Source organism: Podarcis melisellensis (genome assembly GCF_964234715.1).
Source record: "Podarcis melisellensis genome assembly, chromosome: 16".
Taxonomy (NCBI): domain Eukaryota; kingdom Metazoa; phylum Chordata; class Lepidosauria; order Squamata; family Lacertidae; genus Podarcis; species Podarcis melisellensis.
In genome coordinates, this window is record NC_138533.1 from 18,392,118 (window position 1) to 18,411,118 (window position 19,001).

Genomic DNA, 19,001 nt, shown 5'->3' on the forward strand with positions numbered 1-19,001 from the left:
GCTTTCAAAGCTCATTAGACTCTCAAAGACACCAGCAGAAATTTTGTCAAAGGGCCTTTACAAGAAGCTCACCTCATAACACCGGGCTCAATATATGCACCCAATTCCATACAGTTAAAATCCCTGCACAATCTTTTTCAGCGTTTATGAGACTTTATATCCAGTGATCTGATTCTTGGAGGAGTCTTGAACTGGATTGTGTGAGGAATTAAGTAAACTAAGTAGCTGCGCCTGATTTAAACAGCATATTCCATTTTCAGAATTTGAAGCTTTTGGTTTCAGATTTGCCAGCCATTTTGTGCGGGCTGAATTGTTGATGCTAGCATTGTTGTCCCATCATCACCCCAGTTCAGACATCTTATTATGATCCTCCAAAACATGGCTTGCAGTGCAATCCTGATGACGCATACTCAGGACTTCATTCCCAAGTAAGTAAGTTCAATCAGACTTCATTCCCAAGTAAGTGGGAGCCTTAGAAGATACTACAGAGGTGTGTGTGTGTGCACGCTCCTCCTCTCATGTTTCCTGATTCTTTCCTCCATTCCTAAGTTTCCTCTGGTGATAGTTTGCTGCTATGTCTGAATTGGGTAAAACCAGAGCTCCTGGTCACCTCCAAGCCCTGATATAGAATGATGGCTTTAAATGTCATCGCCCTGGGCAATTGTAGCACCCATGGTTAAAGGAGACCTGGAAATGGGAGAATGGAACCAGAATCCTTTCTAGGAGGAGGAGCTTCTGTCACGTTCCCTAACTTCCAGACTTTTGCTTGGAAGCATTGCCTTAACTGAGCCATCTTGGTGGAAGAAATGAGAGTCTAGACCAACCTGCTGCCATGCAGGTGTTTGGAGCTCTAGTTTCTATCAGCCACAGCCTGGGGAACCTCTGGCATATTCAAACCCACTCTCATAACAAAGAGTTCCATCTGGACATGGGTGACTGGCAACATTTCACTAAAAAAGGGGAAAATATTGTTTTTTCTGACTTCTGATGCCATTGGTTGCCATTGTTTGATGTCACAGACAAGCTGAGCACCAAAGGGTTGGGGTTTGCTGAGAGAGGTCAGAACAAGGATTGGTGCAAGACGGGGCAGAGCAGATGCAGGACAAAAAAACCTGGAGCCTGAGAAAAGAGTAGGTGCTGGTGAAGGAGAAGACTTTGTGGCCTAACTGGGGAAAGAGCAATTGAGCCTGGGGAGGCCAGAAAAAGGGGGCGTGGGGTCCTGGAGAAAGAAGAGCCTGGGGAAAGGATGAGCAGAGAAGGCCTGGAAAGCTTCTGATCTATCTCTATGGCTTTGGAATTCTGCCCCAGGAATTTTGGATAAAAAAGAGCATGAGCCTTCAGTTGGTACCATCACTTGTCTTCTTCGGTGAATCTTCCCACAATTAGTGATAACCCCATGCAGGTATTTTTCACCTCACCCGCACTGAAGCTCTCGCCCACAATGTGAGAACTTTAGCTCCCCAACTCAGCCCAGTATACCTGAAGGCGTGTCTCTTCCCCCATCATTCTGCCCGGACACTGAGGTCCAGCTCTGAGGGCCTTCTGGTGGTTCCCTCACTGCGAGAAGCAAAGTTACAGGGAACCAGTCAGAGGGCCTTCTCGGTAGTGGCGCCCGCCCTGTGGGATGCCCTCCCATCAGATGTCAAGGAAATAAACAACTATCTGACTTTTAGAAGACATCTGAAGGCAGCCCTGTTTAAGGAAGTTTTTATTGTTTGATGTTTTATGGTGTTTTTAATATTTTGTTGGAAGCTGCACAGAGTGGCTGGGGAAGTCCAGCCAGACGGGTGGGGTATGTATGTATGTATGTATGAATGAATGAATGAATGAATAAATGTTACTACTACTACTACTACTACTACTACTACTACTACTCTTTTCCTTCCTGCATCTGCAGAAGAGCCTTAGGCAGATGCATCCTAAAGTTGCCATTTTGGCAGCTGAGAGCCATATATTTAGGAATATCTGATCAGCCATCCCATTTCAAGCAGTTGTATTTGATTGCCAAATATTTTATATTTTGTAATAACTTATCTCACGCTTAAAGGTAAAGGACCTCTGACCATTAGGTCCAGTCGTGACTGACTCTGGGTGCTCATCTCGCTTTATTGGCCAAGGGAGCCGGCGTAAAGCTTCTGGGTCATGTGGCCAGCATGACTAAGCCGCTTCTGGCGAACCAGAGCAGCACACAGAAATGCCGTTTACCTTCCTGCCGGAGCGATACCTATTTATCTACTTGTACTTTGACGTGCTTTCGAACTGCTAGGTTGGGAGGAGCAGGGACCAAGCAACAGGAGCTCACCCCGTCGCGGGGATCCGAACCTCTGACCTTCTGATCGGCAAGTCCTAGGCTCTGTGGTTTAACCCACAGTGCCAACCGCGTCCCTATCTCACACTTACCGGACTAAAAAAATATCAATGTGGTGTACAAAAATAGATGCAACAAAGCACAGAATACCATACCAACAATACACGACAGGGTCCAACCTAAGAAAATTTAAACAGCCGAATAGGTCTGTTAGCATAAAAAGGTCTTCAAGATAGTCTTGAAATTTAACAGTGAGGATGCTAGCCAGACGCTTACATACCTGACTTATCGGGAAACCCAGGGGTCAACTAGCAGCATTCCTAAAAGTGATCCCTGTGATGAAGCTACGATATAATAATAATAATAATAATAATAATAATAATAATAATAATAATAATATATTAAGTATTTATTTATTTATTTTTATAATTATATTTATTTATAAGTGCTCAGATCCTTAAAATGTCTGGTACTCAAGCTGTTCAGGGCATTGTATGTTAAAACTTGAACTTGACCCAGTAGCATATGGGCAGCCAATGCCGATATTTTAGAAGACAAGATGTTGGCTGTTTGCCCCCATCAGCATTCTTACTGCTGCATTGTGCAACAGCTGTAGCTTTCAGACCAAGTCCCAGGGGCAGCCCCACATACAGTACATTACAGTAGTCCAGTCTCAGGGTTATCTACCCACAGCCTACTGTATTCCAGAAACATCCTTAGCTAGTGTACAGTGGAACCTTGGTTCTTGAACGTCTCCGTTGATGAACGTTTCGGAACTTGAATGCCTAAAACCTGGAAGTTACTGCTTTGGTTTTCGAACGATTTTCAGAAGCCGAACGTGCCACGCGGCTTCCATTTTGAGTTTCCCTATTGTATTGAGGCTTCCGCTTTCAGTTTTCGGTTTCTGAATGTTTCAGAACGGATTACGTTCGCAAACCCAGGTTCTACTGTACCAGACAAAGCTGGCAAAAAGGACATCTAGCCACAGAGGACACTTAGGTCTCATATAACAAAGGTGTAGCCAAGAGTATAATATGTCGTTAACGTTTTAGTGATGACTTACTTTCTTTCTTTCTTTCTTTCTTTCTTTCTTTCTTTCTTTCTTTCTTTCTTTCTTTCTTTCTTTCTTTTTCCCTTCCCTTCCCTTCCCTTCTTCTGCATTTCTTGACAGCTACCATCTGCTGATAACCAGCCATGAACTCCAAACACTTCTTCATTTGCCTCCTGACGTTTGCCAACACTCTGGCCACAGAGCTGATGCCAAAGCAAACCACCTCGTTAAGTGAGTAACTCAAAGGAAGACAGAGTCAATATCTGTGCACTAGGGGAGAAGCTGAAAGGGTGCCTCAAAGGAGATGAGCAAGATTTGGGATGGGAAAGGTTAACAGTGGGTTGTGAGTGTATTCATTGGTAGGAATAAACTATTATACCTCATCTAGTCCTGTGCTAACATTCAGAATTGGTGGATCATGCACATCTGGGTGGGAGAGCAGGATCACATCCATCTGCTCCTGATGTTTGTCATTTGTGGATTCTTAGCACTTGCACAGAACTAGAAACTTGAGACTGTTGAGTATTTGCACTGTATCCATATGCCGTCTGCACCCACCATTGTGCATGTGAGGATGACCCTTTCAAAATGGCACCAGACTATGCGCTATGCTGGGTAAACTGCCCATGTTGGGGACAGAGTTGCTACATATTCACACATACCACCCAATGATCCATCCTGTAATACACCCTCACTGGTCATGGTACAAAAGGGACACACTGACTTTTCCTCTGAGCAGGAAGCGAAAAAGCTGAGCATCATTGAGCACTGGAAACCAGGACTGGCTACCAAACGCTTGCTGAAAATGTACCTAGCCTTACTCTCTCTTTTTATCCTCAGGGGACCCTAGACGAAAAATTTTCCCATTCATGCAAAAAGGGGTTCAGAGTTGGGACACTTTCCTACTGAGCAAAAACAAGAAAACTCTCTATGTGGGTGCCAGAGACACTATCCTCGCCCTTGACATTCGCACGGATACCACCATCAGGGTGAAGCATGAGGTGAGTGGGAAATGGGGTTTCAGGATATGAAGTGCTGGAGAAAGTGAGAGGAAAGGTCTGGAGTGGTGTTCTGATGAGGGTGCTCACCCACATTATTCAAGATGACAACCCTTTCAACCCTGCTCCCTGTTTTGTAGGAGATACTGAGGACCCTTTAAAAAATGTTTCTGTGTGCATTGGCGTTCATCATGTTTCAGCCCTTCCTGCCCCCAGACCGCATTACTTCCTAGTTTTATCAAACCACTGTTTGCCATTAGACACCCCAACCAGGAAACTATGGCTTGCACCAGGTTTGAAGGGTAAGCAGCAGCTTAATGTTGGTTAAAGTCCTGATTCAATGTAGGTAAATAAATCATCATGTCTTTGGTTCGTTTTAATGGCTTTTTACTTAGGATTCTGGGCGCAACCTTCCTGGGGGGTGGTGGGAGGTTTTGTTTAATTAACCCAATTTGCCACCTGTGTGGCATGTCTGTTGCAGGATTTCATCAAGGTCACAAGAGATTGTGCAGAAATCCATTTAGTAGCTGCAAGGTCTTCCACCATGGGCATCCTCTAGTGCTGAGAAAATAAGCCCTGATTGGGGGGGCACTAGGGGCGCATTGGAAGATGGCCGACAATACCATCTCTCCGGCCCACACGAGGTAATTAAGAGGCTGTTATGGGAGTATGCAGCCTCCCTTGTTGCCCCAAGGGAATGGGGAACACTGCCCTTGCCTGCTGTGCCCATAAATCACCTCCGGATTCAAAAGAAGGGGGTGAGGGCACTAGGCAGAATGCCCTTGTGTGGACTCCGGTTCTCCTGGACCCTGTCAATTAGGAAGAAGCAAATGCACATATTTCAAGTGAAGAATGGGGAGTAAAGACTGCTAATAGAAGGGACCTCTGCGAAAGAAGAGCGTCGGGTTGGATCAACAGGAATATATAATGAGAAGATTCATCAAAGGCTGGTTTGTCGGCAGCGGGACTGGATGGGGGGGGGCTTTTTTTCCTTTCTTCTATGTGATTACCCAATAATCCCCCTCACAAGACAGAACCGTCGCTTAAAGGACCTAAGCTGGATGATTTAAGACTGTGTGGAAATGAATTCTAACCAAAAGCATGTTTTATGGAGATCGAGAAAAGTACAAGAGCTTTTGGGATGACGCAGCAAAAAATAGCGTCGCCATGTTGGCAAGTTCTGTCGAAAGATTTACGACCGGGAGGAGGAATGGATTTGTTTTCATACTGCTGGCGAACCTCCTCAGAGGACTAAGAAAGGCGACAGATTTGTGAAGATTAATGATGGTAAGAGTGTTTTTATCTATGGAAGCGATGATATACAGAAACCATCTGGATATGACTCTTGGACGAACGGAAAAATTCACACAGGATTACAATTTGTTTTGACCCGCTCATGGAGACTATCAGAGGTCACAAAGAGAAAGGAAAAATATATGAAAATAACAAGATGAGAGGTGGAAAACAACAAGAAAGGACATTATTGTGAATATTATTTGGACAGATTTGTGGACATTAAAGCAGCAGCAAGAAGATGATTGGATCCCCTTCAGAACTTGAAATATGGGTACCCCCAACAAAAATTTAAAATTTGGCTTTGTAATTTGGAATTTATGTGATGTGATTTGATTTGATTTGATTGGTCGGTTAATAAAAATTATTTTAAAAAAAGAAAGAAAGAAAGAAAATAAGCCCTGATTGGCTGAAGGAAATCTACTCTCCCTTTTGTAGAAAAGCTGGCCTTTGGCCTGGGTCTAATGGCCCCTGATAAAGGTTTGTGCGATGCAACATCCACAGATGCCTCAATACAGTTTACTGGTGGGGTCTGTAACTCTAATGGTTGGAATTGGGTGTGCCCAGCTAACTTTTGGACTCAACCCAAATCCTGAAAGGTGTCTTTACACTGTTAGCCTTTCTTAACTGTCTTTTTATGGTAAAGGGTTTGTTTTTTGCTTTGTAACCTCTTTAATAGTTAATTTGTATTTATTTCCTTGCATGGCCCCATTAGCAGAAAGCAAGAGGGGAGAAGAGGGGGCAGCACAGCAGCGACGGGGAAGCAATTAAAGTTTACAATTTAACGTGAACCCACCTAATCTGCACTTCCCCAAGCTGGAACACAGCTTTCCTTCAAAACTTGCACTTCTCAGAATTTTGCGGTGCCGTTCTCCATCCAAACTTCAAAGAAAGTGTGTATCAAGGAAATGGTGCACAAAAATTTACGTTACTTAAAACATGCAAAAATGTAAATATTGGGTAAAAAAAAAACCTTCAGAAAGAAAAGCACAAACTGATGCAGAAATGTGGAGAGTTGAACTTCAGGTTCAATATGAGAAACTAGGAGAAACCAAAATGGATGCATAATTCCATCCCTATATCCTGCAAGAAGCAGACGGCTCAGCCACATGGCTCCAGAATCATGATTTGGCATTTTGTCTCAAGCAAGTCAGTGCTTTATCAAGAACCAGAGTTTAGAGACTGTAAACAGAGGGAGTATTGCGTATTTATTTATTTATTTATTTGCTTATTTAATGCATTTCTAAATTACTGGATATTTGAAAATCTCTTGAGCAATTTATAAAAATATAACACAAAACCATTAAAACTATATTATAACAACAGAAATTTAGTCTTGACTTTCATCTTCCTATTTGCAAAATAACTCTGCAGGTGAATCCCAGTAAGGCTGAACATTTGCAATCTGAATGTTTCCCCCTTCTTTTGTTTCTCCTCCTCTAAAATGCCCTTCTTCCCCTTTTCCTGCAATAGATACAGTGGAGTCCCACGGCTGATAAAAAGGATAACTGTGCCTTGAAGGTGAAAAACAAAGAGGTAATGCAGTGGGGATAGAGGAAGTGCTGCCTCCCAGTTTAGGAATGTGGTGTGCAGCTGTGCGCATTTCCCTCTTTCCTTTTGCTGGTTTGAATGCCCACCTCCACTCCGAAGCTGCTACCTGACCTGTGGGTGGGAGGTGGGAGGTGGGGGTGGGATGGAGATAGAAACTCAGCTGCATGAACACAGGCAACATAAGAACCACAGGCGATCCTCTTTCAAATTGCTGAGAAATAATACCAGTATATCCTGAACTATCTTATGCACAGGGACGTGGGTGGCGCTGTGGATTAAACCACCATGCTGCTTGGGCTTGCCAATTGAAAGGTTGCTTCTAACAAAACACCATTAGGTGTTTTGGCAGTTCTAACAAAACACCATTATGACCAGACTGCAGAATTATCTAGTGGCACCACTGCTTATTTTGACTAAATAAATCTGTTATCCTTTAACCCCTTCAAGAACTATTATTATTACGGTATGTGCTTGCATGCAGGAAAGGGGCCGGGTTTTCATGATTTCTGGGTTGCTATTTAACAACCACCCAGTGGAAATCTTCTTTGGGATGCAAACGTAACTGGAAGTCTCGTAATCTGGGGAACCGGGTTCGCGTCTCCGCTCCTCCACATGCAGCTGCATGTGGGAGTGAAAGGCGGAATATCAAATCCAAACTCTTCTTCTTCTTCTTCTTCTGGAAGTTCAATCCTGATTTTCACCTTCATCTCCACAGAGGGAATGCTTCAATTTCATCCGTGTCCTGGTGCAACTGAACGACACACACCTTTACACCTGTGGGACGTATGCTTTCAGTCCCATCTGCGCTTACGTTGTGAGTTCTTAGGGGAGAGAGGAAGGGGGGTCCCTTTGTAAGGCTAGCAACTTGAAGCTGGGCTTTCAGTGTGGCTGGCCCTATTCTACGGGACAACAGTCCTGCTGAGAATCAACAGGCGCCCACAAATTGTGCTTCCTTTCGACTATAAACAGCTCCATGGGGATGCTTGGTTTCTGAAGGACAGCTTCCCATCAGTTTTGCTTCTTTTGACCTTTCTCCTTTTCCTTCCCTTGCCTTGCTAGGATCTAACAACATTCAGTCTGGTGAAAGATGCAGAAGGCAAGCCCCTCCTCCTGCAAGGGAAGGGTGTCTCTCCCTATAGCCCTTACTATGGGAGCACCGCAATCCTCGTTGGTGAGCCACCTGGAAGGGGAGGGGTTCCATTTCCTTGGAAGTTGAAAGTTTGCACCATCCTGTTGTCTGCTTTGGCATTCCATAGAAAGCATAGGGACACAGGTGGCACTTTGGTCTAAACCACCAAGCCTAGAGCTTGCCAATCGAATCCCCACAATGGGGTGAGCTCCCGTTGCTCGGTCCCTGTTCCTGCCAACCTAACAGTTCGAAAGCACACCAAAAAGTGCAAGTAGATAAATAGGTATCGTTCCGGCGGGAAGGTAAACAGCGTTTCCGTGCGCTGCTCTGGTTCAACAGAAGCGGCTTAGTCATGCTGGCCACAGGACCCGGAAGCTGTTTACAAACGCCAGCTCCCTCAGCCTATAGAGCAAGATGAGTGCCGCAACCCCAGAGTCATTTGCGACTGGACTTAACTGTCAGGGGTCCTTTACCTTTACCTATTGCCCGCTTCTGCATTCCATAAAGGAAGACAGAGGTCTGTTAAAACATCCACAGTTCTCATGCCATACCCTCCAACAACTCAACAGCAAAATCCGGGACACGATCTTCCCAACTGCCACCTTCTCTTCTTTTTTTCCTCATGAGAGAATGGCAGCCATTTTTACGCCACGATCTCACGTGATTTCACGCCGTGATTTCCCCCTTTAAAAGCTCTTTTCTTGGGTGAGGCGCCCAAAAGGGCAGGCCCCTTTAATTCCTTGCCAAAGGCTGTGCTCCTTTCTAGATGATTTGAACTGCAACTCCTATCAGCTGTGCTGGCTGGGGTTGATGAGAATTATAGTCCAAATCATTCAGAGAACATCCGTCTAGGGAGGATTACAGCCTGTCCCCTGCCTGTATTTCCTCTTGTTGAAAGATGGACAACATGTCACCCTGCAGTGTGATTAAAATATACCCCAGGCACTGCAATGTGTCAAGCAGTTTGATGAACAGTGCATAGATTCATGCAGCCGCCTTTCCCTGGGGAATATAACTTGTAGGGGTCCTGGGGAGGGAGATGAGCAATCTTAGGAAAGTACCCTGATTTACAAGATATTTAGCAAGGTATCTACAAGGCAAAATTAGGGGCAGTCAGGGCCGGCCCACCCACAAGGCAAGCAACCACCTCAAGCAGCAGCATCCACAGGAACAGCAAGGAATGTATTGCCAGCTGCAGCAGCAATGTGCTCCTTGGAGGCCAGATCTGTCACTGCCCCCCTTCCCATGCCACCTCAACAGCAGCCTCTTGGTGAATAGGAGGCACTGCTGACAGGGGCTGCCCGCTGGAGTCGCCTGGGCTATGTGCCCATGCCCACCTGGCACGATTCAGAGCGGCCTTTGATTCCCGGCTCAACTATCAGGTAAGGTTGATTTGATTCTCCCTACCTTTGTTCCTGATGGACATCTTAACTCACCTTCTTCTTCCCCGGTGGGGAACGCGCACCATTTTGCAGTTTGCCTCAGGTGAAAAAACATATTGAACTGGCTCTGTGGGCAGTGAATTATAAGCACTCGAGAAAACGGGCTGAAGGGGAAGGAGTCACCTTCTCTCCTGCCTTTACCCTGCAGATGGTGAACTTTACACTGCCACCCAGGAAAATGTTCCAGGGAATGAGCCCATCATCACTCGAACCCTGGGCAGTAGTTCAGTTTTGAAGAATGAGCACTGGATGACTGGTAAGGGCAGATGCTGAGGGAACGGGGAAGGGCCTTAGAAACTAAATCAGATCTCACATCTGGCGGTTTTCTTCCCCTCCCCTCCCCTCCCCAGGTGATGCAACATTTGTAGCCTCCTTCAACATCCCAGCCCCCCCAAATGACGACAAAGTCTATTTTTTCTTTTGGGAAACAGCAAAGGAGTATGACTTCTTTGAGAATGTGGTTGTCTCCAGGATTGCTCGCATCTGCAAGGTGAGCTGCCTCCAAAATCAAGGAAGCTTTTGAGCAGGAACTTTTTTTCAGTGCTGTGACCATGTGCAGAGGTTGGATGGTCTTCTGTCCTGGATGCTTTAGCTGAGGTTCCCGCATTGCAGGGGGTTGGACTAGATGAGCCTTGGGGTCCCTTCCAACTCTACAATTTTCTGATTCTGTGACACTGAGCTGGTGCGGAACGCGACCAGTCTTCATCGTAGCTCAGCTTCCCTTTTATAAAATCCTCCAAGGCAGCTAACAAGCTTGCTAAACTCAAGACGGAAATGTACAGCACCACATGATGAAACAGTAAGCAACAAAGCAAACCATAAAATTAATAGGATGAATAAAGAAAAGCAGCAATCAGATTATCTCAAAAGAGCTATCAGAGAATGCCTGGGGCATTAAAAGGACTATGCCTACCAATCTGATTTGTCAGTGATGTTTGCTTTCCCATCCTCTACAGAATGATGTCGGAGGAAAAACGTTGCTGCAGAAGAAATGGACCACCTTTCTGAAAGCGCATCTTTCCTGCGCCCAGAAAGGGCAGTTTCCTTATACTGTCATTCAACATGTGTTTGCTGTTCCACATCCAGGAGGCGGTGCATTTTTCTATGGGGTCTTCGTTCCTCAATGGTAAGGCTGTGAGAATCCTTAGTAGCCGGAGCAGGGGAAGAATATTCGCCACTCAGCACAACGGGGGATAGGATTTGGTTCAGTTCCCTTTTTTTAATGGGTCCCTACCTAGTTTTGCATATTCCCAAACAATAAATGAACTGAAACGCAAGTACCCTAGGAAATTTGCACTGTTGTGAAGCTGTTCGCATGCAAAAATGCATATGATGAGAAAAGCAACATACACCATGAAAAATATGAAGCAAAACTTCTTGCAAACATGTGTCTCTTAGGGGAAATAAGCACTCGACGCTGACCATGTTTCTGTGGACTTATTTGAGAAAAGATTCACAAACCGATGTAGAAATGTGACAAGCTAAACTTAAAATTGGAAAAGTGAGAAATCGAAATATGCAAATTTATCCATCCCTACCGTGGAATTTGTTTTGGGTCCCACAATGTACTAAATACTGGTGAAGTAAATTGACTCCAAGCATATGCAGAGTGCCTTTTCCTTCTAGTGGTGCGGCTGGTTTGTACATCTCTTTGCAGGCAGGTGGGAGGTTTCTGGAGCTCGGCAGTCTGCGCCTTCGACCTTAATGCTATCAACAAAGTCTTTGATAATGGGAGATACAAAGAATTACACAAGAACTGCTCCCAATGGCTGCCCTATGAAGGGGAGGCCATGGATCCTCCCCCTGGCTCGGTAAGTACCGCTTTTAGCCCTCTGCTTGGAAGTGTGCAATGCCCAGCTGAATCCTGCTTCTGGTGAGGATACTGAGCAGGCACCCCAACTCTAGGGGGCCAAGTTGTCTTCAGCCCCTTGAATATTTGTTGGAATGGGGTTGGTATGTGGGTGTGACGTCACGAGTGTCGTGCGTCACAGCATCAGTGGCTGGCTCCTTCAGAGCCCTCAGCCTCCTCTAGATGGTGCAACATCGCATCACGCATGTCCGATGCATGCCAGGGGCCCCTCTGATACTGATAAATGATTCTTCCTTCTAATTTAACCCCAGCTTTTGAAGTTGTCGTCTTTCTGAAATAATTCAAATTATTTCTGAATGTTTTTGCAAGTTCCTGTGTAATTGCTTTGGCTGTCAGTTCCTTCTGTTAATTTGTGTCCTTTTGCACTGATGGAAATAAGCTGTTGAGAGGGGATTGCACATGCCTGTTGGAATCAGGGAACGCGGGTTCTCAGGGATGCTATGTATAGTTTGAAATCAAGTCTTAAAGCAAACCTATGTCCTTAGGCTGTCCTGCCAGAAGATTAGCATCTCCAGTGTTTCCTGTAGTTCTGTTCTGCCAGCTGTTCCACAAGTGAGAAGATACCCTTAACCCAGACCATGTAGGGCAGGGATTGTCAACCTGTCCCTAATGCCCACTAGGATTCTAGGTGGGCAGTAGGGGGTTCTATGGCACAAGCTGAATCCTCCTTCCATCAAGCACTGGTGGGCGGTAAGGAAATTTTACCATCAAGAAAGATGCATTAGTGGGCAGTTGGCATAAAAAGGTTGACTATCCCTGGTGTAGGGGATCCCACTTAGGCTGTAGAAAATTATTAGAAAGGTCTAAAGGGTTCTGGAACCCTTTGTAGATCTCCCTTGAAATAAGTGTGTCCTTAGCTCCTGAAATGAACGGTTGCCCCACAAACAGTTCAGTTTCTCCTCCAGGGAGGCTGTGTGTCTTTACAAAACGTGGAGCCAAAATTAAAATGGTGCTTCTCAGATGGATGAGACAGCTACAAAACACACCCTACTTAACTAGCTGCTCACGCTCAACATCACACTCATGCTGTGCTGTGCAAGACTCTGAATATTTACCAGAATGGGCTTAAGTCACGGATAAAAACTGGAAGAGAACAGTATGGAGGACTCCTAATTAAGTGTGTTAGTCACATCTTCATGCCTTGGGTGAATAGGGGAACAGAGGTCCTCCTTGAAGGCTTCCCATAGGAGCATGTTGGCCTCTGTGAGAGCAGGATGGTAGACTAGATAGGTCTCAGCCTGATCCAATGGGCCTCTTTTTCTGTTCCCCCTTCAGTGTTCTGTCAGCCCATCATCAGACAAAACCCTCGCTTTCATGAAAGATCATTATATGATGGATCAGACGATTCGGCCACTCTATAACCAGCCTGTGTTTGTGAAGCTCAATGTGAAATACACCCGGATTACAGTACACCAAACTGAGAACATCTTGGGGATTCCCTATACCATACTGTTTCTTGGGACAGGTATGGATGTGTTTTTTTCCCTGCCCTGGAGGTCGAGATTAAGACATTTGCTCTGTAACCTCCTTATTCCTTTGACCCAGCAAGGGCTTACAACACAGGTTGCAACATTTAACCCAGGCTTCCTCAAACTTGGCCCTCCAGATGTTTTTGGCCTACAACTCCCATGATTCCTAGCTACCAGTACCAGTGGTCAGGGATGATGGTAATTGTAGTCTCAAAACATCTGGAGGGCCGAGTCTAAGGAAGCCTGGCTTAGCCAGATAATGAGCAAACAAGACTGATTCAATCATGAATCTTTTGATTTTGAAAAGTGGAAGTCTCGGAAGCGGCCTGTGTGTCAAATTCATTATACCAAAAGTAGCCAGATAATGGTTAGATATTGCTAATGGTTCTCCCAGGAGAGGCCGAGAAAGCTGGTTGCTGGGATTGTAGAGCTCTTTCCTCGCCCCTCTTACCTCTCTCTGCTTAGCAGCTGATTCACCCTTGGACTTAGGATGGGGAGCTCTAGGGACTTACCTAGAGTAGGACTTATCTGGACTTACCTGGAGTAGGACTCCTAGGACTTACCTGGAGCAGATCTACACTAAGGAATGGGTTAAGGAATGGTTCTGATAACTATATGTACACATGGTGTCCTACAGTCGTACCTCGGTTGTTGAACACCTTGGTACTCAGATGTTTTGGCTCCCAAACGCCACAAACAGAACGTCCGATGTAGCTTTCATGGCTTCTGATTTAGTGCAGGAAGCTCCTGCAGCCAATCGGAAGCCACGCCTTGGTTTTTGAACCATTTCGGGAGTCAAATGGACTCCCAAAACGGATTAAGTTCAACAGGGAGACTGTGGTTTGACGAAAGAAACAAAGGTTAAAAAAAAAATGATTTAGAAGTATGCCCTGTGGCGTTTTAGAATGATGTCTAATCCAGTCATACCCTGGAAGTTGAACAGAATCCGTTCCGGAAGTCTGTTTGACTATCAGAACATTAGAAAACCAAATCACGACTTCTCATTGGCTGCAGGAAGTCCCGTGGAACCCGCGTCGGACATTCAGGTTCCAAAAGAACATACGCAAACTGGACAATCACTTCCGGGTTTGCGGCGTTCAGGTGCCAAAATGTCCGAGTTCCAGGGCGTTCGGGATCCAAGGTACAACTGTACCATTTTAATAATGTTAAACAGGTCGGTGTAGATCCAGCCTTGGTCAACCAGTCAATTAAAGCAGTGTTTCCCAACCAGTGTTCCGCGGCACACTAGTGTGCCGCGAGACCTTGCCTGGTGTGCCGTGGGAGGGAGGCGGGCGAGAGGCGGGGCGGCGGCGGCGAGGATCCGCGTCGAGCCGGGGGCGGCTCCATGGTGGCGGTGCCGAGGTTTCTCTCTCCATTCTCCCCTCACACACACACACAGGAAATAACACAGGATCAGCTGAAAGGACCCGGCCAATGGGGCGGCGGCGGGGCAGCGCGCGCAAAAGGGAGGAGCGCGAGACAGCGGACGAGGAGGAGGCCGGCATGTCCGGGCAGCAGCATGGAGCCTTGCATGTCCTTTCAGCCCCGCACCCACTGCAGACCCCTTCCTATGCCACTGGTAGCTAGGCGAGGCGGGGGGCACTGGGTGCCACACCTCGGCGCCTGCAGCGTGCCTGAGCCATGCGTCTGCGGGCGAACTGCCCGCAAGCTCCGCTCTGGCCTCTGCCCACCGCCTCAGCCTCCCTACAGCTGAGGGGGAGGCTGCAGCGAGGCTCCACGCAGTGCGCCCTGCCATGGCTCGCCCCCATGGCACTCGCCCCTGGCTGCAGGACGTGCGCGCCGTCCCGGGCCCCTGAGCGGCTAGCTGCGCCGCTGCGCTGAGCGCAAGGAATACGTCCTCTCCGAGTTCGGCGGCGTCTTCGTGGGCAGCGCGAACCGCATCTCCAGCTTCGGGTGGAACTTTGGCCAGGTAGGGGGAAGCCTTTGGGCGGGGGGGGGGGTGGAGACCGGGGTGGGGAGGGGTTAGGAGAGACGCTACCGGCGCCGTCCAGAAATGCCCAGAGCAACTGGAGCTCAGCTACGCGCACACATGCGCCCTCCAAATCCCGTTTCCCACCCCTTTCTCAAAAGAAGAGAGAAAAAATGGGTCCTGGGTGTGAAACCAAAGGACCTTTCCAGCTCCTCCTCAATTCCAGGTGTGGATGGCAATGCCTCGTGTCTCCTCCCCCGCGACCAGAGCACACTTCCTAGGCTGGTTGGACGGTCCCTGGGGGTCTTCGGGTTGCCATATTTTGAAGAGCAAAAAACAGGACACATTTGTCGACTTCTGCTTTTAGCTATGGATCAGTGGCCTAGCGTGGGGGGTGCAGGGGGGGCCGGCCACACCGGGCGCAACATCTGGGGGTTAGTGTTAGGGGGCGCAAATCCACGGGTTAGGGGGCGCAAATTACTTGCATTGCCCCGGGTGCTGACAACCCACGCTACGCCACTGCGGCCCTGAACGAGCAGGAGAAGGAGCTCAAGTGACGCTGCGCGCTGACGTCACGGGGCTGTAATGGTGGTGTGCCTCGATATTTTTTTCATCAAACAAGTGTGCCTTTGCCCAAAAAAGGTTGGGAAACACTGAATTAAAGAGTTGCGGCTCTGAAAGTGGAAGTGCACATTTAAACTATGGCACTTGTACCTGCAGGAGACACGGGAGGCTGGCAGCTTGGATGGCTTTACAAAAGGATTAGACAAATTCATGGAGGAGGATGAATTCAACGTTCAATCTAGCCACGATGGCCCTGCTCTGCCTCCGCAGTCGGAAGCAGCAATGCTTCTGAATTTCCATTGCTGGAAACCACAAGGGAGAGAGGGCTTTTGTGTTCAGATCCTGCCTGCCAATTTCCCACAGGCATCTGGTTGGTCACTGTGAGAACAGGATGCTGGACTAGATGGGCCACTAGCCCAATCAAGTAGGCTCTTCTTGGGTTCTTAAGTGAGGATGGACTGCACAAGAGGGAGAAACGTCAGCTCCCACCCACTTGATAGTGACAGGCCCCAATTTCAACAAACTGTTATGCTACTACGATATCAAATTTCAGACCCTATATCTTTGCTTGGTTTTCCACAGACCAGGGAGCCATTCACAAAGTGGTGGTCGTTGGCAGCGATGCTCACATCATTGAGGAGATCCAGCTGTTTGAGAAGCCAGAGGCAGTCCAGAACCTGCTGCTCTCACCTGAAAAGGTGGGCAGACTCTGTTGGATAAGGAACAGCAGCTGCAAGCTTGTAAAAGGGCCTTAGCTTAAGGTTATCAGACGTCCCCGGATTTACAAATCAGCTCCCATACAAAATCCGTTGAAGTTGAAGAGTGTCCCCGGATTCATTGAAAAAAATCTGGTAACCTTACCTTAGTTTAGAGGCTGAGTCTCAAGAACGTTTCCTGTCTTGAAACCCTGGAAAGCTGCTAGGCAACAAGGAGCTAGATGAACCCCGTAGTTTGATGTGGGATAAGGCAGTTTCTTACGTAAACTTGTTCTTTATTCAAGACCACATGAACTAGAACCGTACTTTATTTTAAGGAGAAGGGCCACAGCTCAGTAGTTGAACAGATGCTTCATGTGTAGAAGGTCCCAGGTTCAATCCTCAACTGGAAAAAGATTGAAACCCTGGAGAGCCACAATTAATTATAAAACCAGAAAATAAAGAAACTTTGCAGGGCAATCAAATTATCACAAGCACAATTCTCAATCCGTGGGTTTTATTTGGGGTGAATGAGGCACTGGCATTTTTATTTAACTACATTTTAGATAGTTTTTAAGGCCAGGGCCCATCGCTGCACCTTATGGCAATAAGTCCTACAAATGAATTATACACAATGTAAGGAAGGTCTTCATTTCTCCTGCCCTCCTAATACTGTAGTAACAAAATACTTCTGTTTGTGCATTCTTAGGGGATCCTTTATGTGGGGTATTCCAAAGGAATTGTACAAGTCCCATTGGCCAACTGTGGCATTCACAAAACCTGTCCTGACTGCATTTTAGCACGAGATCCTTACTGTGCCTGGGATGGAAGGAAATGCAGTGATAACTGGAATAACAAATACAAAAGGTGGGTATTTGCAGGCTAGAGACAAGTCTGTGAAAGCACATAGCAGATGAAAGGGTGAATATATTAGTAGGATGGGGGGGTTGGTTGGTTTGTTTCACATTTTGATGCAAACCTACCTTATGTGCACGTCAGTTCACACTGTAAGTTGAAAGCCATCTTTCAAAATGCACACTTCTCCAGATTTTGCAGTTTTTCAAACTGCACAAAAATGCTTATATCAGTGGAAATAATGCAATGCCTTAAAGTGCTGCCCTGAAACCTCTGGGTATAGGGCGGGATATAAATTCAATAAATAATAATAGTAATAATAATAAGTAGGGTCATTTTTGCAAAAATCCACATGTTTCAGACAATTGCGTAAAAACATTTTAATGTTAGGCGAAATGCACTTGGAGCCATATTAATTTTCATATGGACCCTAAGATTGGAAAGATCCAAAGACAGATTATTCTATCCCTGCTTCTTACTATGTTCCAGCATGGCAGGAAAGAGTAACTTTAAGCAAGATGTTGAGACCGGAAACTCAGGCCTTTCGTGCATGCGCAGCAGTGGGAAGAGCAGAGCCTCCTCAAGGCCAATCACCTTGATTGCCGTAGTGGCCGTGGTTTTCTTCTGCTACCCAGACACAGTGAAAGTGAAAAGCAAAGTACAGGGGTGCAGGAGCCCCCTCCAAGCCAAGAAAACATCCAAGCAAGAGAAAGTCCTGTTCAATGGCAGCCAGAGCATTCTGCAAGTAGACCTTACCAGAAAACTGTTGACATCTCCAACATCTGCTATGTCAACGTGCTCTGCTCAGGCTATCAGGGCTGACAAAAACTGCTTGGACTTGGGCCTGCCATACAAGGATGACTCCAGAGGAGCCGTGGCAGCGGAGGGGATCTAGCCTGGCCTACCTGATTCCTCAACAGCTGTTGAGGGAACAACCTTTCGCGATCTCACCAGCTCACACAGGCAACCTAGCAAGAACAAAAGTATTGTCACAACTGTGATGCTATTACAAAATGCCACCAGAAAACAGGGTGTTACCTCTGGTTGCATTTCTTTCCCACCTAGTTCTGTCTGTACAATGCCATGTAAATGCAGGACCTAGCACCACACAACTGGCCAAATCCTTCCTACGCTTTCAGGTTCCCATCCCTACCTCCATAGACAGGATCCTGGGAAGGGTCCCCATACTCACAGCCAAATCCATAAGTCTCTCTCTTTGGTAAGAAATGCTTACCAAAATTTAGAAGACACACTCCCCTTGCCCATCTCTGATCTACAGAGCTGTCCAGTTTGGAGTGAAGGCCAGTGTTGGGTGTGGTAGCTGGGTCAGGGCTGTTTATTTGGCCTTGCTCAATGTTTTCACACTGAGATGCAACAGCCTAGATGTAATTCATCCCAGAAGACTGCCAGAGAAAGGAAGGCTACAGAAGAATGGGCCTGATTCGAGGGAGGCAGATCTTAAGGTAGATTTCCCATGTAGAAGGAGCAGCCCAACCTATTTACACCAGGAAGATGTTGAGAGTGGCAGAATGGGATACTGACAGGCCTGACCAATGGGGTATGATCACTTCTGTGCAAGGTTCCTTAAACATGGACCCCATGCATTATTACAGTGGAGGCGGATCCCAGTTTTCCTTTTTGACAAGAGCCTGTGCTGCATTATGGCTCAGGTGATCTTGGGTCCTTCTATTATGGGCTTGAGATATTTGGTAGGTGGGAGAGGTACTATAGCTCCATGCTTTGCCTACTGAAAATTATTTAAAAAACAGAATTGGGTGGGTGGGAGGTGTTTGGAAGGTCTTTCTGTGTCTTTTAGTGTGTGCTTTAAAACAGGGCAAGCTGCTTT

General features: G+C 46.6%; 1 protein-coding gene across 4 annotated transcripts; it reads left to right on the forward strand.

The window, feature by feature from the left end:
• The first annotated feature begins 440 nt into the window (after positions 1–440).
• Positions 441–18,182, forward strand: LOC309358984 (semaphorin-4A-like). 4 transcript variants are annotated; one of them, XM_081892370.1, is made up of 14 exons: positions 441–459; positions 3,480–3,590; positions 4,200–4,360; positions 7,124–7,186; positions 7,917–8,015; positions 8,261–8,372; positions 9,921–10,028; positions 10,123–10,262; positions 10,729–10,898; positions 11,430–11,583; positions 12,918–13,107; positions 16,188–16,303; positions 17,010–17,167; positions 17,645–18,182. In XM_081892370.1, exons 2-14 carry the CDS (start codon positions 3,503–3,505, stop codon positions 18,048–18,050), a joined length of 1,965 nt encoding a protein of 654 aa, XP_081748496.1. In that variant the 5' UTR covers positions 441–459; positions 3,480–3,502; the 3' UTR covers positions 18,051–18,182. The 4 variants fall into 4 exon arrangements, with proteins under 4 accessions (XP_081748496.1, XP_081748497.1, XP_081748494.1 ...); XM_081892368.1 differs by lacking the exon at positions 441–459 and adding an exon at positions 554–1,130; XM_081892369.1 differs by lacking the exon at positions 441–459 and adding an exon at positions 1,154–1,402.
• The last annotated feature ends 819 nt before the right edge of the window (positions 18,183–19,001 follow it).

Coding starts and splice junctions, on each gene's coding strand:
- LOC309358984 (XM_081892370.1), top strand. CDS start 3,503: ATGAACTCCAAACACTTCTTCATTTGCCTCCTGACGTTTGCCAACACT. Junction 8,373..9,920: donor GAGCACCGCAATCCTCGTTG/GTGAGCCACCTG, acceptor TTTACCCTGCAG/ATGGTGAACTTTACACTGCC. Junction 10,899..11,429: donor GGGGTCTTCGTTCCTCAATG/GTAAGGCTGTGA, acceptor ATCTCTTTGCAG/GCAGGTGGGAGGTTTCTGGA.